Source organism: Myotis davidii, unplaced genomic scaffold (assembly GCF_000327345.1).
Source record: "Myotis davidii unplaced genomic scaffold, ASM32734v1 scaffold223, whole genome shotgun sequence".
Classification (NCBI taxonomy): Eukaryota; Metazoa; Chordata; class Mammalia; order Chiroptera; family Vespertilionidae; genus Myotis; species Myotis davidii.
In genome coordinates this window covers 4,170,383-4,194,790 of record NW_006294609.1, presented here as the reverse complement: position 1 = coordinate 4,194,790, position 24,408 = coordinate 4,170,383, and the positions used below count along the sequence as shown (strand labels likewise).

Sequence of the window (24,408 nt, the reverse complement as noted above, 5' to 3'; positions counted from 1 at the left end):
CAAATCATCCTCCACAACAATGACATTAATTATGCTTTTAACACGTTTTACTGCTTTTTTTTTCTCACTTCACGCCACATCTGTGTGAACAATATCCAAAAGATTTACGGTCTTCTTTCGTAATTACAGACATACAGGCTGCACACTTATCAAAATACTTGCTGAGCAATCACACTATATCGCATTCTCTGCCAAAGATTTGCGTTGGCAGCAGTCATTCAAAACAAAAATGTTGAATCAGGACTTGTGTGGCTTCGCGGGGGGGGCGGGGGAGTATTTCCACAAATAATTTGCCTGTCAAGAAATATAAAAACAGGAGAGTGCATATCCTGGCAAATTTTCCTGGAGTGTTATTTTTATGGAGGGGGTTGGGGCCGTGTGTGGGGGGAAGACAGCGAGCAGGGTAGCTCTGAGCACCAAAAACACATCTGACATTTGGTTCTTGTGTCTGCGGATAAAATTTAATGAGAACAAAATATGTCTTCCTAATTCCCCCAAGAAATCATTAAAACATTTTGTTATTCTTAAATGTCTCAGAATGAATTAGAGCCCCTAAAGGGGCTGTTCGTATGGTACGTCTCCATCAGTTAGGGCTCCTCATTCTCTAACTTGGTGACAGCTGGGGACATACGTTTCCCCTGCCCCTCCATTTCCGGGGAGGGAGCTGGGAAATCAGACGTGTGGAGTCAGCACCAGGCTGGGAACAACCCTTTGGGGAGAGGGCGAGAGGACACAAGGACCTTCTGGAAAGTTCCTGCCTGCCTTGGGGGCTCTCAAGGCCCCCCAGCTGGCACTGCAATCCTGGCCTTGTGATTGTGGTAATAGCCGTATCTCCAGAGAGATGTAGGTCCCATAATGAACCCGAGAAATGAGACCTCCTTTTCAAGTGGGGGCTGTAAGTGCCTTCTCATTCCCAAGCACTAGAGTCGCTGGCGTTCCCCTGGGTTTGTGACAGCAGGTTGGTTATTCGAGCAATGATCTGGTCACCTCTGCCACCAGAATGCAAGCTCCCTGAGGGCTGGTCTCCCGTCTGCACCAGTGAGCTCATGGTCATGTTCCCAGTGTCTTGCAAGTGCCAGGCACACAGCAGGCACTCAATAAATGCTATCTGAGTAAATAAACACATGACAAGCAGAGGGCTTTTTATTCAAATAACCCTTCCTCCCCTTTCTGCATCTGAGTCGTATTTCTAATTCATTCACCAAACAGTTATTAGGTGCCTACTGTGTACGGTGTTCTGGGTTATAAAATTAGTATGACTCAGTCGCAGGCTTGGAGAATTTTACTTCTCCAAGGGAAGCCAGATACATGATTGTAGGTATCACTTAGCAAAGTACCACTATGTGCCATGCTTGCTGAAGCCTCCCACAACTGTATGAGGTAGGTTCTCATATTACTCCCAATCTATAGAAGAGGAGACTGAAGCTCAGGGAGGTGAATTAATTCATCCGCAGTCACCCCGTGAGTAAGTGGTACAGGCAGGACTCCAACCTGGATCTGGCCCTAAGCCTGGAAACACAAGCCTGTATCAGTGCTGCCCCCTGGTGCTATAGATGAGGTACTATGGGGCCCAGTGAAGGAGCCTGGTGTGAGGACTCCTAGGAGGCAACTTTGGGCTCTGTACTGAGTCACCCTCCAATGTTATTTGTTATTGAGACTGTGGGTCTTGAAAAATAGAAAAGAGTGCAAAATAGGAGGGTATATTTTTCCAAAATGTTTCAGAATAACTCTGATGAGGGTGAAGACCTTATAAACAAAAAGCTGCAAAGGGCTCCCTCTTGCAACTTGGCCACCAACATGCCATCCAGACTGAGGAAGACCGGAAACTTTGGGGCCACGTGAGCCACGGCCACGGCTGCATCGGCAAGTGCAGGAAGCACCCGGGGGGCTGCGGTAATGCTGGCGGCCTGCATCATCACAGGATCAACTTCGACAAATATCACCCAGGGTACTTTGGGAAAGTTGGTATGAAGCATTACCCCTTGAAGAGGAACCAGAGCTTCTGCCCAACTGTCAACCTTGATAAACTGTGGACCCTGGTCAGTGAGCAGACACGGGTGAATGCTGCCAAAAGCAAGACTGGAGTTGCTCCCATCACTGATGTGGTGCGATCAGGCTACTACAAAGTTCTGGGGGAGGGAGAGCTCCCAAAGCAGCCTGTCATGGTGAAGGCCAAGTTCTTCAGCAGAAGAGCCGAGGAGAAGATTAAGGGTATTGGTGGGGCCTGTGTCCTGGTAGCTTGAAGCTAAATGGAGGGAAGTTCATTAAAATGTCCACATGTGGCCGAAACCAGTTTGGCTCAGTGGATGGAGCGTTGGCCTGCGGACTGAAAGGTCCCAGGTTCGATTCCGGTCAAGGGCATGTACCTATGTTGCGGGCACATCCCCAGTGGGGAGTGTGCAGGAGGCAGCTGATCGATGTTTCTCTCTCATCAATGTTTCTAACTCTCTATCCCTCTCCCTTCCTCTCTGTAAAAAATCAATAAAATATATTAAAAAAAAATGTCCACATGTGGACATTGAGAATGATACCTGTTGGTAACGCTTGTGTAGATAAGTATTAAATGGTTGAAAGGTAAAAAAAAGAAAAAAAGCTGCAAAGGGCTTCTTGGATATGTCTCGTGCGGTCTTCAGGGGCTGCAGACACATGGCTATTTCAGTCTCACACTACAGGGCTATGCCATCTGGCGGGGGGGAGGGGAGAGTGGGGCAGGGCACAGAGCCCTGGGGGGGCTGTGCTGTTTAGCTCCAGCCATTCTCACCACCAAAGCATTCTCATTGAGAAAGCCTACATGGTCATGCTGCCTTCCTGAGAGTAGAATCAGGGCAGAGCATAGGACTGGGACAGAGGGGTCAAGGCTGGGCTGAATGGTGACCCCCAAGCATATGTCCATGTCCTAATCCCTGGAACCTGTGAATGTGACCTTATTTGGAAAAAGGGTCTTTGCAAATGTAATGAAGTTAAAGATCTTGAGATGAGATGGTCTTGGACTATCTGGGTGTGTCCTAAATCCAATGACCCCAAATCCTTATTAGAGAAAGGAGAGGGAGATCTGGGACATGAGACAAAGAGAGAAGAAACCCATGTGAAGACAGAGGCAGAGACTGGAGTGATGTGGCCACAACCCACCCTAATTCCAGGATGATCTCATCTAGATGTCCTTCACTAACTATAGCTGCAAAGACCCTGTTTCCAAATAAGGTGACATTCTGAGGTTCAGGGTGGCCATGAATTTTGGGAGGATATTTTCTAAAGTTGCCCAAGACAGGTGAAATGAGGAACGCTCCCACCCTAAATTCAAAGATCCCACAAACAATTTTTATTTCAAATGTAAATGACCCTCCCTTCTCCATGGCTTGGCTTACAGTGGGATCACACTTTCCTCTTCAATCAAACCCCAATCAATACCCACAGCACTGATTCCTGCAGCTCATGGAAGGATGTGGGAAAGGTCAGGGGGCTGTCTGAGTAGAGGGGGTTAGCACAGTGGGGTCTCCTCACAGCTCCACCACTGTTAACAAATCACTACAAATCCTTTCTAGGCTCTCTTTTCTGAGTCAATAAATGAGATGGTGGCAAAGGATGGGCCATTTTTAATAAGTCCAACTTTTTATAGAAGTATATCAAGAAACAGCATCTCCAGCCCCCGGAGGCCCCTCCCAGGAACTGTTTGTTGTCACTCGATGTCTAACAACACAGGTTAATGTTTTTTAAATTGAGGTGAAATTCTTATAACATAAAAGTAACCATTTAAAAGTGTACAATTCAGCAGCATTAGTATAACCACCACCTTTATCTAGCCCAAAACATTTTTATACCCTTAAAAGGAAACCTGGTACCCATTAAGCACTCACTCCCCATTCCCTCCTCCCTGCCTGCCTGGTAATCATCAATCTGATTTCTGTCTCTATAGATTTGCCTATTTTGGACACTTCATATAAATGGAATCCTTTATTATGTGGCCTTTTTTTAAAAAAAAAATATTTTATTAATTTTTTACAGAGAGGAAGGGAGAGAGATAGAAAGTTAGAAACATCGATGAGAGAGAAACATCGATCAGCTGCCTCCTGCACATCTCCTACTGGGGATGTGCCTGCAACCCAGGTACATGCCCTTGACCGGAATCGAACCTGGGACCTTTCAGTCCGCAAGCCGACGCTCTATCCACTGAGCCACACCGGTTTCGGCTAAGTGGCCTTTTATGATTGGTTTATTTCACCTAGGATCATGTTTTTGAGGCTCATCCACATTGTAGCATGTGTCAGTGTTATTCTTTTTACTAGTGGCCCAGGGCATGAAATTTGTGCACATTAAAAGGGAATTAATTAGAGGAAATACTTTAATATTGGTATTGCCCTTTCTCTATAATAAAAGTGTCAGAAATGAAAGAAAATTAGTAAAATGTATATGAAAATCTCCCTCCTATCAGAGTCTGGAGCACACCACGGGACCCTGAGTCAAGTCCCCACCCACCCGTGTGTATCTTGAAATTGTGCAAGACCCAGACCCAGCCGGCGCCAGCCCCGTCAAGCCCCGCAGGGCAGGGGCCACAGCCTCGGGTCCCCCGGTCCGGCCTCAGGTCCCCCTGGCCCCTGTGCAAGGGCGCGAGGGTGTGATGACCATTTGCATATTAGCTCTTTATTATATAGAATTACTGAATCATACTCCATTGAATGGACAGAGCTTGTTTGTTTATCCATTCGTCCATCGATGGACATTTGGGTTGTTTCCCCCCTTTGGCCACTGTGAATAGTGCTGACAGGTTAATTTTTGTCTGTCTTCAGGTTTTATGTAAATCGAGCAATATAGTACATGTTTTTTTTGGGTTTGGTTCCCGCCCCTCCCTCCGCCCTCACTTCCCCACCCACTGTCCTCATCCATAGGTGCACGATTTTTGTCTGGGTTTGGCTTTTGCTCTACATCAAATTTTTGAGGTTGGCTGCACCATGTTGGAGGAAACTTTTGAGGTCTTTCAGCACACTCTGCTGGCAGAAAGCACTTGGTGCCATTTGTCCTCTGGGGGGCAAGACAGGCTTCTTGGCTTCCCAAGAGAGTCCAGGTGGGAGACCATGCCAGGAGCCCCCCAAAGCTCTCTGGCTGACATTAGAAGGTAGTGGGGGAAGATGGAGGATCCATGTGGGGCTGTCACACCAGACTGGGCACAGAACCTATCACTCCCCACAATCCCCACCCGTGGGAGGCATGAACTTGCCCAGGAGTCTCAGCCTATCCCCAGACCCCACCATGAGGAAGCCCCTGTGTAATGGCTATTTCTTCTAATTAATTCTTTAATTATGGAGCCCAAGCATTTCTTACCTGGTGTTTCAATTAATTGCTTGTAAACACTCAAGAAAGCAGCCTCAGCTTCCTGACTTCTTTTACTAAGGGCCACCACCTTTGGAAACAAAAGAAAAAGTCATGGGTAACCATGGTATATGAGACTACATGCAAATTTGATCATTTTCAACCTGTGCAAACATGGGATGGGAGGTGGGAGAGGGAAAATGAAGGTTGAAAGTATGGAGTTAGAAAATTCAGGTTCACATCCCAGCTCTACTGCATTCTGGCTGTGTAACCTAGGGCAAGTAACTGGCCCTCTCTGACCCTCAGTTTCCTCATCTGTAAAATGGGAGTAAGTAATAGAACCTACTTCCTAGGCCTGTTGTGAGGATTAAATGAAGCTGCATATAAGCAGCTATTAGCACAGGGCACATAGTAGGTTATTTACAGTTACTATTATTATTCTTATTATTAAAAGGCCATACTGGATGTTCAAACATGACCCATGTTTTGAGGAAAAGGGAGGTACACTTGGGGAATATTTCTTGCCACTGAAAACTAAAGAGAAATCATGAAATCTCTAGTAAGATAGCAAATAGCTTCAACAAATGTCAAGGGTGACAGGGTTATACGAAATAGTTCCTGGTATACCAAAGGCACTCAATAAATGCTTCTTAACTGATATACATGGGTGACTAACTCAGTGGTGAAGACCTACATTCACGAGCTCATTTTCTTGCTCATAGGCTTTTCTTGTTCTGCCAGTTTGACTCCATGAGATGCATTTAAAAGAGACATAGCTGGGGCTCAGCTCCACATCCATCTGCTCTGGGTTCTGAATTCCGAGCTCTGGCCTCAAGCTGTTTTGATGGTGGCTCTTGATGGTCAGTCCCTTTGGCTTAATCCTGGCCTCCCCTGCATATGAGCTCCTGGTACCCATGTGCTACCATCCCTATCCTCCTCAAGGACATCCTGGGGCGGGTATCTCACTTCGGACTGGAACAGCTTTATTCTCCCTGGCATCAATATACCTCTCTGTCTGGTGCCAACTTCCTAAACCAGCGGTCGCCAACCTTTCGGACCTCACCCACCACCAGTGGTCCACAGATCACCGGTTGGCGATTGCTGTCCTAAATGATGAATCTATCAGAGCATCTACTTCTCAATCACCCTCTTTCAGAGTTGGGCTTTTCTCAGTTGGTATGTTGTTGAATTCCTTCCCTCTGGGAGCACTCTGTCTGGTGCACAGAGGGTGCTCAACACAACTTGTTGAAAGAACAAATCCAAGTGGGTTGCACCCACTTGGGTCCTGTCGGACACCATTCTGGAGAAATGACTGGGGCCAATTCTGAGACAGTCCATTCGCACAGTGGCCAACGGAGGCACAGGCCTGGAGACAGCCACCTGGGTCCAAACCCAGTAAGTTCTATCACTTACTATATGTGCAGCCTTTGACAGGCAGGACACTTAAATCCCTGTTCCTCTACTTCCCCAGGTGTAAAATGGGGATAATAATATGATAACCTTCCTTAAATGGCTGCAAGAGAATCAGATGATTTAACACAGGTAAAGTCCTGTGCAAGACTCCTGGCATGCATTAAGCCCCATAGATGTGTCACCTCTTGGTATGAGCAACCCCTTCCTTCTTGCCTATTATGGGGACAGGCTCTGCCCAGTGCTAGGTGCTAAGCCTCAGTTGTGTTCATCTCTGGTCTCCTATGGAGAGCACCAGAGCAGTGCACTTTGGGAAGAAGAATTAGAAAGCCATAGTGGCTCCTCTAAGGCAGTGGTCGGCAAACAGTGGCTCGGCAAACCTTGCCTTGAAAGCCACATGTGGCTCTTTGGCCCCTTGAGTGTGGCTCTTCCACAAAATATCAGCTCTTCCACAAAATAGCGACTTCTGTGCATGGGCCACGAAGTTTCAATTGCACTGTATGTGCGTGACCGCACGTGGTATTTTGTGGAAGAGCCACACTCAAGGGGCCAAAGAGCCGCATGTGGCTCGTGAGCTGCGGTTTGCCGACCACGGCTCTAAGGCTTCCAAAATGGCAGCCATGAGTCTCATGTGGCTGCTGAGACTTGAAATGTGATGAGCCCAAATGGAGATGTGCTGTGAGTACAAAACACACCCTGGATGTTAAAGACGTACTATGAACAAACAGAATTTACTGCAGTTTATTGGCATTTTTAAACTGATTACATGTTGAAATGGTAACATTCTGGATACCATAGGTTAAATAAAACCTATTTATTATTATTCATGTTACCTGTTTTCTTTCTTTCTTTTTCTTTTTTAAAATATATTTTTATTGATTTCAGAGAGGAAGGAAGAAGGAGAGAGAGAGAGAAACATCCATGATGAGAGAGAATCATGGATCGGCTGCCTCCTGCAAGTCCCCCACTGGGGATCAAGCCCACAACCCAGGCATGTGCCCTTGACTAGAATCAAACCTGGGACCTTTCAGTTCGCAGGCTAACGCTCTATCCACTGAGCCAAACTGGTTAGGGTTACCTGTTTTCTTTTACTTCCTAAAAATGTAGGTAATGCAAAATATAAAAATATATTCATGGATCTCACTGCATTTCCATTGGATAGCGCAGCTTGAAGGATTTACGAGATGCACATTGAATTCATTATTTAAGAGGGGTAGAGAGAAATGTATGGTGGACATTGAGCAAGTGATTTTTAAAAAGTCAGTTACAAAAACTCCTTAAGCTCTTTTGTTATTGTGAGAACAGTCTGATCTTTTGCCTTCCAGAGTGAATGAGAGTACTCTCACTCATTCAACAAACATTTCTTGAGCACCTGCTCTGTGCCAAGCACTATGGGCTGAGAACTCAGTGATGAAAGAGGCTGACTCAAGCCCCACCCATATTGGACTCCCACTGGGGAGACTGACATTGTAGCAGATTCCCCAGATAATTAGTTATAAGAGCTAAAGGCTTCAAACAGGCCTTGAGTGTGTGCAAGTGGGGGAGGCTGACCCAGTTTGGTGGGTGGAACATCAGGAACTGTCTCTTCAAGAAGGGGAAGATGGTGGACAGAAAGAATGCTCTAGGATCCAGGCAAAGGGGAAATCACCAAGTGTGGGCAGATTTTTATTCTTGCTGAGATGGACAGACACAGTTTCTGCTTTGGGGAATCACAACTAAGTGGGAGACACAGCTACCCCCAAGAGGAACCACAACATGGGAGGAGGTGATGCAAATACTGGGGCTCCTAGAATAATGTGAGGGGGCAAATAATTCAGATTTTTTTTGGGGGGGCAGTCCTGATGGGCCAATAAGAATAAGAATAACAATAAATGTAATATTCACATGTGCCATATGCTCTTACTATTCACGATCATCTCTCTCTATAGACATACCAATCACTGAAGGTAGCTGCTGTCATTATCTCCATTGTACAGAAGAGAAAACCAAGGCTCAAGGAGGTTAAGTAACCTGCCTAAGATTACGCAGTTAGTAAATGGTAGAGCAAGAGTCACACAGGTCTGGAGGTTCAAATTACTGTTCTGAATCCAGACACTGGCCCCTTTCTCCTGGATAGAAAAAACCCTCCCAGCCAATAGGGACAGTCACTTGGACCCCCCTCTCCCCATGGATGCTGTTATCTATGGCTGTACCAGGTCAGGGGCTGCTGTGCTGCCCACCTGGAGCCCAAGAAAAGCCATGAGAAATTCATCTCCTGATCCCTGCATGGAGAATTATCAGAGTAGTCAGTGGAAAGTCTGAATGCTTCATTTTATAGTCGTCACTCTGAGCATGTGTGATGGCTGGGATTTGGGGAAAGGCATTAGAATGTTCCATGGACTTCTAAAAAGGAACGCTGGGCGGAAGTGGGGGAAAGTGCTAGAAGATTTCTTTAATGTTTCCCTGTCTCTGCCTACAGCACCCTCTATTTTTCACTCATGGCTCTTATCATTTTATAATGGTGTATTGTTTACATGTGACTGTCTTCTTATAGGTCTCCCTACTAGAGCTGTGCTGTCCATACAGTAGCCACTAGCACATGTGGCCACTGAGCACTTGAAATGTGACTATTTCAAATTCAGATGAGCTGTAAGTATAACATATGGAATTTATAAGTCTTGGAATGTAAAAAGGATTACATAATATCTCAATAAATTTTACAATGATTTTAAGTTGAAAATGATAATATTTTGGACACATTGGGTTAAAACATATTGTTAAAATTAAATTCATCTGTTTCTCTATACTTTTAAAAATGTAGCTATTAGAAAATTTTAAATTACATGTGGCTTACTCTATATTTAAACTGGACAGTACTGGTGTAGAGCAAGAGTTGGCAAACTATGGCCCTTCCTCTGTTTGTATAAATAAAGTTTTATTGGAACACAGCGACAGCCATTCTTTTATGTATTGGCTGCTTTCATGCTACAATGGCTGAGTTCAATAGTTGTGACAGACATCCTGACTGCAAAGCTGAAAATATTTACTGCCTGGCCCTTTACAGAAAATGTTTGCTGATCCCTCATTTAGAGGTTCTCTAAATGGCTGGACAATATTTTCAAAAGCAGAGATCAGAAAACATCCTGACTGGCATCCAGTTTGAATTGGTTCAAGTTTAGAGCTTCCCATAATAAATATGAGTCTTGAAGACAGTAGCCATTTGGATGTCCTAACTTGTTCAGCCTTGTTTTAGAGTAATGACCTTGTCTGTTTCCAGAAAGCCAGTTCTGATGGTTCACAGCCCAATCCAGTGCTGGGCCTAAATGTCATCAAGCATCACCTGGCCTCAGCTTGTTCATCCATCAGGTGGGAAGAAAAATTTCCATCTGCCTAAGAAGCTATTGGAGAGGAATGAGCTAACATGTGGCAAAGAGTCCCATGGAAGTTGGCAAAAAATTTTATAACAAATCAGATAATTCTTCTTCCAACCATATAGGATGTCTTTTCCAAGGTCTGCAGCTCGAATGCATTTCACTCATGTGCCCAGAACAGGTGAGCACTGCATAAATAAAAGGCCACGTGTTTCTACCATGCAGAAGGGTGGGAGAAAAGTATTCAGAATGACAGATTTGGTTTGTGACAGGCAGATCTCTGAAGGCCATCTGGGAAAGGAGGAGGAAGAAGTGGAGGAGGAGGAGGTGGCGGCCAGCTACAGACACTAAGAAGGTCACCATCAGAAATAGCTTAGCGTTTGACGGAGCAAGTGGCATTTACACCACCTGCTGTGGTAGAAGGGGTGAAAATGTGTTTGGTTCCCCCCAAGTATGAAAATAACAGGTGCAGAACCGGGTAAGCCAGAGAAGAGGCAAAGCCTGTTCTAGCTGCGTGGCCTTTGTCTATCAGGTGGTTAAACCAGGTAAATGTGGGCTTCCATGATGACTGTCTGAGATAGCGGTGACATCTCCTGGGTACTGAGAACTGCTCCATGCCGAGACCTTTACAAGAAATGGTCAGAACTTCCGGAAACAGAACCCTTATTCTGTGCTCAGTGCTGTATCTTTGGAATCTCCCCAACAACTCTAAGACATGAGCACCATTGCTGTCCCCATTCTACAGAGGAAGAAACTGAGGTTCAGGGAAACCAAGTCACTTGGCCAAGACGAAAGAACTAGTTAGTGGCAGAGGTGGATCTCAGCCCAGAATCCTCTAATTACAGGGCCCAGACTTGCAACCAGAAAACCCGTCGTTTCAAAATGTGTCACACAGCCCCACAGGCGTGAAAGAGGGAATATTTGATCAAGGCTGCATGTGCTTTCTGAGTGGACACATACAAAACACATCAGCACACTGGACGCTTGGACAAGAGCTGCAGGAAAAATCCCCTGCACCTTGGCTTAGCCCAGTGTCTTCCCAAATGCATTTGGCCACAGAACGTTTTTCTTCAGAAAATAAACCTGGAAATTTGTGTTCTGACGAACACATTTTGAGGACAGCTTCCTTTTACCACGGGGTCCTGGGCTCTGGTGTGTGTGTGTGTGTGTGTGTGTGTGTGTGTGTGTGTGTGTGTGTCTGAAGCATGGTGGTTCTGGGAGATGGGGGATCTGATACAGCAGGATTCTGGAAGACACTAAAGATTAATGGGCAATTGAGAGGAGACGGGTGCTCAGAGGGTCTCAGAATCAGCAGCTCTGAGGAGGAGACAGAAGGAATGAGATCTGCAAGAAAAGGAATCAGCCCAGGATGGCAGGGGGCACCCTAACACCTTCAGAAGCCTGGATCTCCTTCTGGGGTGTATATATCTGGGCAACAAAGAGGGGCAAGAAGAATTAGGAGAGACAAAAGGAGGAACCTGGCATGGAGAGTGAGGGGTGGGAGCGAGGGGGCATGGAAAGCAGAGGATTCAGACAACTCGGGGTTCATGGACACGGAGGAGAGCACAGAGAAGAAGGGGGTCATGGAGAATAAGGGAGGCACAGATATGGAGGGCAGCAGACTCGGGGACACACACTACAAGAGCAATCTACAACTAGCTGAAGATATTTCAGGCTATTTTGTTGAGAGGAATAGGGTGTATTCTGGGCTGTAAATATTCAAGAGGTGGGGGTGGGCCAGGGGTGGGGAGAGAGGGTGGAAATTTCGAGGAGACTCAGTCTTAGAAAGTTCTAAATTCTCAGAATGGATTCTCATATGAGGTACTGAGCTTCTCATCAGAAGAGGCATCCAAGTACATAACTAGTTATTTGTGAGGCTCTAAAGGTACTCGGGGAGACCTGCACATGGGGAGGTTGGGCCAGATTATCCAGGAGGCTCACATCTGATTCTATGAATCTATGTGATAGATCGCTTTTCCTTAGAGCAGTATTCTGATTTTACCTGATTTCATACCCGGTGAAATGGGATAACGTTGACCTTGTTTGGCTGAGATGAGTATTATTATTATTAATAATATCAGTGCCTGGCTGGCTGGCATGGCTCAGTGGTTGGGCGCTGACCTATGAACCAGGAGGCACGGTTCGATTCCTGGTCAGGGCACATGCCCAGATTGCAGGCTCAATCCCCAGTGTGGGGCATGCAGGAGGCAGCCAACAATACTTCTCTCTCATCATTGATGTTTCTATCTCTTGCTCCCTCTCCTTTCTTCTCTAAAATTAATTTAAAAATATATAAAAATAATAAGTGACTACTAAGCTCTGACTCTGTCAGGCACTGTGCTAGGTGTTGGACATGTATTAACTCATCTAATCCTCAAAACACTTTCGGGGGGTGGTTGTTACTGCAATTTAACAGATGAAGATACGAGGCGATGAAGATACGAGGCGCAGAGGAAGAGGGAGTCAAGGAGACGCCATGGTTTGGGGCATGAACAACTGGATGTTCTTGAGTAGCCACTGTTACGATTTCCCCCTCTGTCAGAGTCCAGGACAGGACAGGTCAGGAGTGAGCACTAAATCAAAAGTGACTGGATTAACCACTACCATAAGGAAGGCAGTTAAATGGCTATATGAACTAATCTTTCTGAACTACAAACTTTAGTAAGACCCCACGTCAAGAGGATGACAGAGTGACACCCTCCAACTAGCCCAAACTAAGCTGCAATCTTGGAGGCTCCGTGGAGGCCTCTTGCAAGCTCTCTGATGGAGTAGCTGAGGAACCCATGGTTAGTGGGGAGGGGACACAGCCCAGGATCTGCCCAGAGGTCCTGGGCACCTGTCTCCCTCCAGGAAGCTAATAGCAGGCTAGGAAAAGGAAAAGCTGGACCTGGAGTGAGCAGACCCGGGTCTGGATTTAGCTGGGGTTTCGCATCCCTGTTCACCATTGGGCAAGTCACACCCTCTTTCTGAGCCTTAGTTTCCCCATCTGTAAAGAGAAGTGCTGGGCTCGAGTCCCCTTCCAGCTCAGTTGTGCAGTGATTCTAATTTCCCCAAGCAGACAGGCAGACAGACACACACCTCCCCACACATCATTCCCCACCCCACTGAGGTTTTAATCAAAGACAGTGCCAAGGTCTTTTTTTCCTGTGCTCGTGCTCTCCCAGCAGACCCACCCAGGCTCAGACTGAGGGTGCGTCTGTTGGGAGACTGTGAGGCAGGGGAGAAAAACACTGTGCAATTTTATTCTAATATTTGTAATTATTCCCGGCTGAAAATAAGGCACAGCACAAAGTGTTTTCAAATGTCGGCATTAATGAACAAGTTTTATCCAACATAATACAGGCCCCCAAATGCATTCATGTCAGGCTCCCTGAGATCTTGTGAGCAGCACCCCACACCGGGCTAGCTTTCACGGCCTGGAAGCAGCGCAAGAATGGAATGTCCCACGCGCGCAGGCTGGCAGGCCTGCTATTAGCAACAGTATAATCATCAATTACGTCCAATCACAAACCACTGATTTTATAATTATCAAATGAAGTTCTAACTTCTCACCTCCGCTCAGCGGCAAAGAATATCTCTCAGTTCAAAAAGGAAGTCTCCCCACCCTCCTCTTTCCCCCCCTCTATTTTTCTTTTCCTCTTGCTTGCTCTCTTCTGGGAAAAAGAATTTCCAGGCCTCCATGTAAGACTGCATTTAAATTGCTTGTCACTCAAAACAAAGGCGAGCCACTCATTTGTAATTCACCAGCCACCTGAACAGACTGCCTGTTTTCCTTTAAGCATCCATGCACTGAAGCACAAAGATCATTTTTCTATTGTTAAAATTGTATAAGCCAGGGCTTTTTTTAGCAGCAAATACACAATTTCACTTTTCTTCTGAGGGCTCCCGGCATAAAAGGGAAAGGAGGCTTTCTCTAGTGCCTTACAAATAAATTTTGCCTTAAAAAAAAATCAACTATGTGCTCATATAATGAGCTAAAAAGCTATCAAGGCTGTAACATATGAGGGCAGGACAGAAGTTATGTGTCCTGTCCTGCCCAGAGTGTGGCCAGTGTATGAAACTGGATGATTAAGATGAATTCTCATGGGCGGTGGAAGCATCCGTGTCCATCTCCGCCTTTTTGGGAGCTGCTGATACCATGACCACGGCTCCATGCTGACTGGCATTTGGCCGGCAGGCTTTGAGAGCAGGAACAACCCAGGAATGAGGGCCCCAGCTTGGAACTTGCTGTTCCAGCCAAAGGGGGCTCCTGCTGTGTGTCTGACTTTCTGGTTACCTCACTCCAGAGGGACAAGCCACAGGCGACTGCCATGGAGCCCTGCATGCAACCAACTTCCTGTGGTTCAGCCTCTGAAGGCCAGGCCCATTTTGACAACAGCTTGTTTTTTCTGAAAAATGGATCATATTCATACAGCTTCCAATTTTAATCTAAAGCTTTTTATAATGTGCAAAGACCTTTCACAGGAGTCAGTGCATCTGAGCCTCCACACACTCCGAGAGGGTGGCCCTGAGCAGGGAGGCAGGATCCTTGTTTGAGAGGCCCTATGGGGCTGACACAGCAGCTCAAAGTGACATGGGAGAGGCCGAGGTAGGTTGTGAACGGGGTCTTTGGTCTCAGAGCCAGCCTTCGTGAAGCAGGGAATCTGGGGCTGCAATCTGTGTGACTCCCCATTGAAGTAGGAGAGTAGCTTTTATTTTGGGTAAATTAGAACAGACTCAGGCTCACCCCTAAAGTATCCCCTTCTTGTGTCTGAATATGCTGTGCTTTCCTAAATGGGAGAGTAAGGAATGGGGCTCCCCCTAGCCCACCTGAAGTTCTTCATACGCCGCGGCCAGTTTTTTTCTCTGCAGAAGAACTCACAAAGGTTCCTGGTTTAAAACAACAGTGAAACCAATTATGAATGATACTGGGATGGTGGATACATGTTAAGCATTTGTCAAAACTCACAGAATGTATAATACAAGGAGTGACCCCTCATGTAAATGACAGGCTTTTGTTAATAACAATGTATCAATATTGGTTTAGCAACTCTAACAAATGTACCATAATGCAGGATGTTAATAGAGTGGTGGGGGGAAGGAAGAGGGAGTATATGGGGGCTCTATACTTTCTGATCAAATTGTCTCTAAATTTGATAGCTCTAATAATAGTCTACTGATTAAAAAAATAAAGACAGTAGTGAGCATGTAGAAAGCAGTTACTGTTTCAGGCACTGCTCTAAGCGTTTATCCCATTAACTCATTGAATCCATACAACAGCCCTGTGAGATCAGTATCATTAGCTTCCCCATTTTACCAGTTGAGAAAAACAAGACACCAGAGAGATGAAGTAATTTGCCCAAAGTTACACAGCAGTGACTGAGCTAGCATTCACACCCTGGGCTCCAGAACATGTGCCCTTAGCCGTGAGAATAATGAGATTATTGCTGGGTTGTCACCAAAAACCTGTCTGTCCCCTTCCCATGGAATACTGTCCTGTATGTGCATCCCATCTTGCTCACATGTCACATAGTGTGTTAGTCTGGGGTCATGAATGATGGGTCCAGGGCCAGATGCACCCCATGGACATATTTTCTTGGACCTTCTAGTGTTTTAAAAATATTTGAGCCATTAAAATTCATCAAGTTACATGCTTAAGATTTGCACATTTTGCCGTATGTAAATTTATACCTCCATAAAGCACTGTGAGCATGAAAATATGTGCATATATATTGAGCCAACATTTAAAAACCAGAAGAGATCCAAGTTGCTGGCTTCTCTTAGAAAATCATAGGATCTGGCCATTCTGAGCCCACATTCCACTGGCACCCGCCTGGAGCCCAGTAGCAGCCTCCTGTCGAGACAGGTGGGGGTCGGCAGTTCACCCCAGGCTCCCCATGCACCTGCAGTTCAGGTGTGGGCCTGGCCCTCACTGACACCCTTTTCCTTGGCCTTGTTTTCCCCACACTCTTCTTGAGTCCTATCAGCCCCCTACACTTTCCTTCCTTCAAGTAGTGATTTCATGGGCTGGATGAAAACGAGGAGTGATGAGAGGGTGTCTTAAACTGATCTTACTTCCTGCTTCCAGGCCCCACGTGGCTGGCAAACTGCATTTCCAAACTGCAACAAGATCTTCATGTGAGCCCTCCACCCAAAATACAGATCGGTCAGACCCTACAAACTCAGTCCATCTGGGCTTGGAGAAAAGGAGCCATTTAGAGCATCTGGATAATTCCGTATCAACCTGGGTGATGAGAAACTTGTAGGCAAAGCTGAGAAAGACCCAGCAGGGCTTGGTGTTCTGATGGGAGTGGGGGAGCAAGGAAGATGGGTCCTGGAGGAAAGGGGTGAGTCGGTGAGGGCAAGAGGAGACCACAGGAACACAAGCAGCTGGAGATTCAAGGAAGGGCTCAAAAGCACCAAGGTTTTGGAGTCAGGTCCGAGTGTCTGAGGTCTGAAATCTGCACCCCTGGCGGTGTGACTTTGCGTAAGTTACTGAGCCTTCAAATCCTCAGCTTTCTCAACTGTAAAATGGGTTCAATGAAGACCTACTGAAGAATCAAATCAGAGGGTGAAGCAGCTGGCGCAGTGTCTACCTGGCCAGCACTTCATGGATGTGCATGGGGAGAATGAATGAATGTCCCTTCCTTGACCATTCTGTGCCTCAGGTTTTCCATCTAGAGTGTAGGGACACCAAGGCCCAGCTTGGGTGTCAGACACTAATAATGAAAAGATATGCTTTGTTCACTGTTAAGTATGACATAAGGTTGGACAAGCCACAAAAGATTTTTGGGATTTTTGTGCAAAGGGTTCTATGAGTGTTAGAAGTCAGTGTTATCCAAGGAGGATGTGAGAAGTAAAAGCCACTGGACTACGAGCGTGGAGTGTGGGCAGAAAATTAGTGATGCCAAGAATCATCCCATTCTGGCCCAGAAACAAGCACCCTCTGAAACACAGGGCAGTCCAGGGGTCTGTGGGCTAGGCCCAAACGACACCGGCTGCTCCCTGAGCTGGTTAGGTGGCTCTGAGCTGGCGTCTGAGCTCTTGCTGCCCCATGTTCTATAGACCACGTGCTGTGGTGCCCTTTCCCCTGGAGGGAGGGCTGCAGGGGTCCCAGGTGGCTGCAGCCTCCCATCTTGAGGCACCCCCTAAGTTCTCCAAAATGCCAGCCCAGAAGAGTAAAGTTAAAAGAGCATGCGTGCCCTTTATGGAGAGGCGGCCACCCAAATGTCGTGCAAGCACCATCATGCCCAGGCTTTTAAATATAGCAGTGTTCTTTCTGGATGTCTCTGTGGAGTGAGGCTCGAGACAGTCCCATGAGGGCTTTAGCCAGACACTCGAGGCATCACTCTACCTCTAACTTCGCAGCTGTGATTATCGGCTACGGGCTCAGCTTCCTGAGTTGGGCTCCAAGGTCAAGGCACCTGGTTTCCCTTCCCAGTCCCCCCACTTCTTTGTGGTCCTGGGCAGCCACTGGCCTTCTCTGAGCCTTTGTTTCCACATCTGAGGATTATAATGAAGATGAAAAGTGAAATGATAAGGATCAAAAATGATATGCATAGAAATTGCTTAGCACACAGCCTGGCAAACAGACATTTAATAGATGTTGATTTTACTGTTACTAATTGTTATCACCTTCAATGTGCAAAGCACTGTGCTGAAATGAATAAACCATGCCGAGGTTTGCTGGTTCAATCCCTGGTCAGAGCACTTATAAGCAGCATTCAATGAATGCATAAATAAGTGGAACAACCAGTTGATGTTTCTCTTTCCCCCTTCCCCTCTCTCTAAAATCAATCAATAAAAAACAAGAAAGAAATAAAGAGAGAGAGAGAGAGAGAGAGAGAGAGAGAGAGAGAGAGAGAGAGACACCAAGGAAAAGGGCAGAAGGCAAGCAGCATTTGAGGAGGGATAATGAAAGAGTGGTTTATCATGCAGGGTACAGGCTAGAGGATGGCTTCAAGGAGGAGGTGGCACTGGCTCTCAAAGGATGAGAAGGTGGTTGATCGACAGAGGAGGGAGTGAGGGTGGTGTGTGCCAAAGTGGGAGTGAGAAAATGCCTGGTGTAGTCAGACAACACTCATTGTCCCTCCCTCTACATCCAGGGTTGCAAATGTTGGGCCTATGGTCCAAGTCCTCACATGCACTTCGTTGTTTTTTAGGTTAAAAAATGTTTATTTTTGAGCCAACATTTAAAAATCAGATTTTACATAAAAATTGAGCTTTCCAGCCTGTCCAAAAGTACTGGAAAATGTGGACACAGTGGGCTCACATCCCTGCATAACAATAGCATCAACAACAAAACTAACAGCAAATACTGAGTATTAAAGTATGCCAGGCACTGTTTTAAGAGTTTCACACACTAAGTCTAAAAATCCTCATAAAAACCCTATAATGTAGGTGCAATGACGTGGTAATGGTTTATCTGGTGAAAAAGAAAAGGCCTTGATTTTTTTGTTTAACAATTTCTGTGGCATATATGGTGGATTTTAATCTACCAATTGTCACTAACCATGGAGTTTGATATATGAGGCTCTTCAGCACATGAGCAGTAGGTGCAGTTATTATCTCTACTTCCCAGATGAGGAAACAGAGGCACAGAGAGGTTAACAGATTTGCCGAAGGTCACAAAGCTAGGAGTGGGCAGAGCAGGGATTTGGCGACAGGCAGCCTGACTTTGAAGACTGTGCTTTCAGCCCACACAATATGCTGCAAGACCAGACTGCCATAGTCTTCCCTAGCCGTGTGGAGGCCACTCCTCAGATGGCACACAGAGCCCCAGTTAGCCTCATCTGTGTCTGTGCTGCTCATTCAGCTGACCTGCAGGGCCCCTGTGGGCAACTAAGCTTGCATCCCTGCTTTGGGGTATGAAATGTCACCCTGGCCTCCAACTTTCCCCCCTACTTCTGGGAACCCCGCCAGGTACCTGGACACAGAGGTATAGGGTGGTGGAGAACCAGCTTCTTTTCCACTATCCCAATGCCATCCCTTAGCACCTGGCACAAAATGTCAGCCAACCTTTTAGTTCAAATGTTCCCTGCTTCCCACCTCCCCCTATTCTCTCTTCGCCAGGAATACTAACTGCATCCATTTAATGAAAGCAATTTTTCTGTTCCCCTCTTCTCTTCCTGCCACCTCATAAAACAAAACTTGGAAACATGATTCATAGGGGAGAAAGGATCAACACCAGTTCACCTCAGACTGAAATGGAAGTGCTGCTGCATCTCCTATGCTCTGGTGGGAGAATGCACGTCTATTTGCCAAGGAAGGGGCTTGCGTGGGGAAGCCCATTTTCTTGGCTGTTTCTCAGAGACAGGCAGCCCTTGTGAAGCCCCCACAACCCGCATTCTCCCAGCTGAGAGCCCGGGATGGCAGCACATGAGGGAGAGGCATATGTTTGGTAAGAAACGTGGAAATAGTCAAGTGTGAATAGATTCATATAAGTAATTTAATTACCTGCACAGTTATGAAATCTCTTGGTTTCTGCTTCCATTATTAATGATGAATGTTAACTATCAGAGGACACTGGCTGAGGTTTCCTGACAGGCTGGGGCCGGGGGTCGAGGTGTCCCCAGGCTGCCATCCCTGGTTTCTTACTGATCAGGCTGATCCCTGCTCCCAGCTGACCCCCACCCCACCTTGGAATTGACTGAGAGGTACATTATATACCTTGTCATAGACGTGCCCAGCACCACCTTTGAGTGACTTGTCAAAAACATTGAACCTGCATGTGATCAAGACTCTAGATCCAACTGCCAGTGCCTAGGAAATACAAGGGACAGAGGAGCAAGGTAAACCATGCCACGGGGATGCAATCAGCAAAATCTCAGCTGGAGGTGAGGTGACTTGCCCCAGGTCGCAGAGCTAGCAGTGAAGCTGGGATTTGACCCCGAGCTCAGGAGCACAGCACACTCCTGAGACTGCATCAGATGCTGAAAAAGTGCAGCTGGGCTTCCGAGAGGGTGAGACAAGGAACCAGAACAGCCCAGAAGCAAGGAGGGCACTTCCACCACAACGGGAGAAGTCTCTCCTCTACCCTCTCTCTAGTTAGGCTTTCTCGGTGCTTCCCCAACCAGTGCTAAATTCAAATTCCTTGGATAACGAGTACATTGGCTTATCCTGAGACCAGTGTCAGCCGCTGGTGCAGTCAGCTGTAATTAGGGCAAAGTCTTCAGAAAAAAATGGCCCAGTTATTTCCACATTAAAAAATAAACAAATAAACAAACAAACAGAAAATGGGTTCGGAGAGGGAGCTTACAGATTAGAAATAGTAGTAGAAGTAGCATGACGAATTTGTCCCAGATTGCCTGGGACTTTCCTGGTTTTAGCCCAGAAAGTTTTGTACCTCAAGACCTTCCCAGCTTTATAACCCAAACTTCTCCATCTGGTATCCCTCAGCCCAGGGCCAACCAGGACAGCTGGTTGTCCTACTTAAGGGGCATATCCACCAGTCCCAATGTGTGGACCTATGTGAGTCCTGATATAGACCAAGAAACAATTTTTCAAAAACGAGGAGCCATTTTTTAAATGGGGACACTGAAGCATTGGCATGGATGGAGTGCGTGTGTGTGTGTGTGTGTGTGTGTCTGTGTGTGTGTATCCTCTATAATAAAAGCCTAATATGCTAAGTGTCTGACCATTCGACTGTTTGGCCAGTCGCTATGACATGCACTGACCACCAGGGGGAAGATGCTCCAACCAGTAGGACAGCTTGCTGCTGGGGTCCGGCCGATCAGGACTGGGCGAGACAGGCTGGACACACCCTGGAGATTTCCCGTGGTCCCACCCTGGCCCTGATCATACGATGGTGGGGGTCCCAAGGCCCGGCCTGCAGGGATTGGGCCGAAACTGGCTCTCCGACATCCCTCAAGGGGTGCTGGATTGTGAGAGGGTGCAGGCCAGGCCGAGGGACCCCACTGGTGCATGAATCCGTGCACCCGGCCTCTAATACACACACACACACACAAGCCTAAGCGACTGTCCAACCGTTATCTATGATGCGCAGTGACCACTATGGGGCAGATGATGAGCACTGACCACCAGGGGGCAGATGCTCAATGCAGGAGCTGCTGAGCTGCAGTGACTTGGCAGCTGCAGTTCTCAGATGATGCACCCAGAACCAGAGAGGAGGGAGCCCGATTCTGGGGCATGTCACCTGAGAACTGCCCTCTCGCAATCCGGGACCCCTTGGGGGATATCGGAGAGCCAGTTTTGGCCTGATCTCCGCAGGCCAGGTCAAGGGACCCCACTGGTGCATGAATCCGTGCACTGGGCCTCTAGTTTCAATATATTAAGAAACTACTGTTAAAAAAATGTAACTATGTGTGGTATGGATGGTAACTAGACTTACTGTGGTGATCATTTTGCAATATATGCAAATATCAAATCATTATGTTGTACATCTGAAACTAATATAATGCTTTATGTCAATTATATCTCAATTTAAAGAAAACCACTATTAAAAACTTTTTAGGTAAGATCATATTGTGGTTATATTTAAAAAGAGATTTCTTATTTCTTAGAGCTATGAATTAAAATATTTACAGATGAACAAATACAATGTCTTGGATTTGCTTCAAAGTAATCCAGGAGTGCTGGAGGGAAATGGTTATGAGTGAATAGTTGTTGAAACTGGGTCCATGGGGCTCATTATTTTATTCTCTTCTGTGTGTTTGAGTTTTCCCACAAGAAAGGGTAAAAGAAAGGAAGGAAAGAAAGAAGAAAGGAAGGCAAAGAGAGAGAAGGAGAGAGAGGGGAAGAAAGAAAAAAATGATTGCAGGAAGATATAAATTCTCTGAGTCAAATTTGACCACCTGAAATTTATAAGTCTAATCTAAAACACGGATCATCAAACTTTTCTGTAAAGGGCCAGAGAGTAAATATTTTCCACTTTGTGGGTCATATGGTCTCTATCACAACTACTCAACTCTGCCCTAATAGTGTGAAAGCAGCCATAGATAATATCTCTATATACAAAAGGCTAAGTGACCGACCGACCGTCTGTCCAGTATATATGACGTGCACTAGCAATTTAAAAAGAAACATTGGCTTGCGCATGTGCGATACATATAAAGCTCTCGCTGGCACCAATTACACGCCTGTGTTTTGATCTGTCACTGTTGATTGTGAATTTAGTTGACACTTCTATATAAAGGGTGAATAGCGATATTAAAATATTTCTTCTACACTGGGCCACTAGTGTAAATGAAAGGGCATGGCTGTATGCCAATAAAACTTTATTTACAAAAACAGGCAGTCAGCTGGATTTGGCTCATGGGCCGTAATTTGCCAATCCCTGGTCTAGAAGAATACCACTGGATTCAGCAACACCACTTCCTTGCTCTTGTGATCTTAGGAAAATCGTCCAACTTTTCCAAGTCATAGTTTCCTCCTCAGTGAAGCAGGGATGATAACAGTAACTACAGCAAGCCAGGATTAAACGAGATAATGAATTAAGCTGGCTCCATGACGAAGTGAGCAGGTCCTCAACAAACAATAGACTGTTATTGATGTGTCATACCCGCTAGAATGTTTGTTCACTGCTTACAATAGCACCTGGCATGCAGAAGCTCAACAAATATTGGTTAGAATGATGAATGATTATATCTGTCCCCATAAAGCAAAGAAAGTATAGATGAGAGAACATGGTCTTCTTACTACTTTTCAAAATATCAGGGTTTCCCCACCTTCTATCTTGAAAAAAGAAGATTTAGAACAGAGACACCTAAATCCTACTTGTCCTACTTCACACTATAAGGAGTTAGCTCCTGAGAACTCCCTAAGAAATTGTGCAGCTGAGTCTGCTAAAGCATCAGAAACCCTTTACTCTAATGGGTGGTCCAGGGAAGTTGGCCATTCCAATCTCTGGTGACCAAAGCCACAATAGTAGTAGACTGCTCCACCTACCCCCCTCAAAGGCCTGGTCAAGACTGGAACATGGGTTGGAAGTGCCATGGAGGAGCTGACCCAATGTGGGAAGTCTTCATCTAGTCTTGGCCAACATCCTGTTTGGACTGGCCAACATCCTGTCCGTGGCTGACTACATCTGGGGCCGACATTGGTCTTGAGCTAGGCCAATGTCTTTGAATTTGAGACAGGCTGATTTTTATGTGACTGGGTTATTAGCTTCAGTGACTGTAGGGTAAACCTGGGGGTTGAGATAGCCATTATGGGAGGGCACCTTCCATTTATCATGTGTGAAAAAGCTGGCCTAGAGAGAGGGGACTTCTCTTCCTGCAGGGCAAGTGACCTCCTTGCTTCTGGGCAGTTCTGGTTCTTTGTCCCCCTTTGGGAAGCCCACCTGCACTTTCTTTGGCCCTTTACGAGGTCTCAGAAGGGTGCTGTGCTCATGAGCTTGGATTCAAATCCCAGCTCCACTACTAGGTGTAGAACCCTGGGCAAGTCACCTTACCTTGAAGGGCCCCTGTTTCTTCATCTGTAAAATGGGGACAATACCAAAACTGCCCTCACGGAACTGCTATGACAATTAAGTGACACAACTGTGCACCTGGCTTACAATAGATGTTCCACAAATGCTAATCTATATATATAAAAGGCTAATATGCTAAGTGTCTGACCGTCCAACCAGTTGCTATGATGCACAATGACCACCAGGGGGCAGACGCTCAACACAGGAGCTGTTGTGACACACACTGGCACCATGGACCTGGTGCCCATATATTTTACCCTTTGTTCTCCCTGCGTGATCTACAACAATAATCTGCTTCATGTTGATATTTACTGCTGTGTTGCTGACAAGTACCCGAAAGAGAAGTTGGGGTGCTTTACTGGACTGGAAAAAGTTTAGCTAAATCAGAAAGCAGGTCTAATTAAGTAAGTTTATTCTATACTAGAGGTCCAGTGCACGAATTTGTGCATCGGTGGGGTCCAGCCAGCCAGCCCCCGATGGGGGCCCATCGGCGTGGGGCCAGCCAGGGGAGGGGCTGGTTGGTTGGCTGGCCCTGCCCCCAATTGGGGTGTTGGGGACCAATTGGGGGTGGGGCCGGCCAGGGGGATGGGTCATGGGAGGGCTCCAGGGCGTGTCTGGCCCATCTTGCTGAGTCCTGATCAGTCGGCTTCACTAGTCAGATCGCCTGCCCCCTGGTGGTCAGTGTGCATCATAGCGAGCAGTTGAGCAGCCTTAGCATATCATTAGCATATTATGCTTTGATTGGTTGGACAACCAGATGCTTAGCACATTAGGCTTTTATTATATAGGATATATAAAAGGCTAAGTTGATTTGCACATGCATGATACATATAAAGCTCGCTCTGGCACCTACTGCATGTGTGTGCTTCAATCTGTCATTGTCAATTGTGGATTTGGTTGACACTTCTATTATAAAGAAAGGGAGGGATTGAAGGA

The 24,408-nt window shown here is 46.3% G+C and overlaps 1 protein-coding gene and 1 pseudogene across 1 annotated transcript in view; one reads left to right on the top strand and one right to left on the bottom strand.

The window, feature by feature from the left end:
• CUX2 (cut-like homeobox 2) overlaps positions 1–24,408 on the bottom strand; it is a 124,056-nt gene that overhangs the window by 41,510 nt on the left and 58,138 nt on the right. Inside the window, exon 4 of the mRNA XM_015567271.1 lies at positions 5,317–5,395. Coding sequence (XP_015422757.1) covers positions 5,317–5,395 — 79 coding nt within the window. The remainder of the gene's footprint in view (positions 1–5,316; positions 5,396–24,408) is intronic.
• LOC107183959 lies at positions 1,770–2,265 on the top strand (annotated as a pseudogene).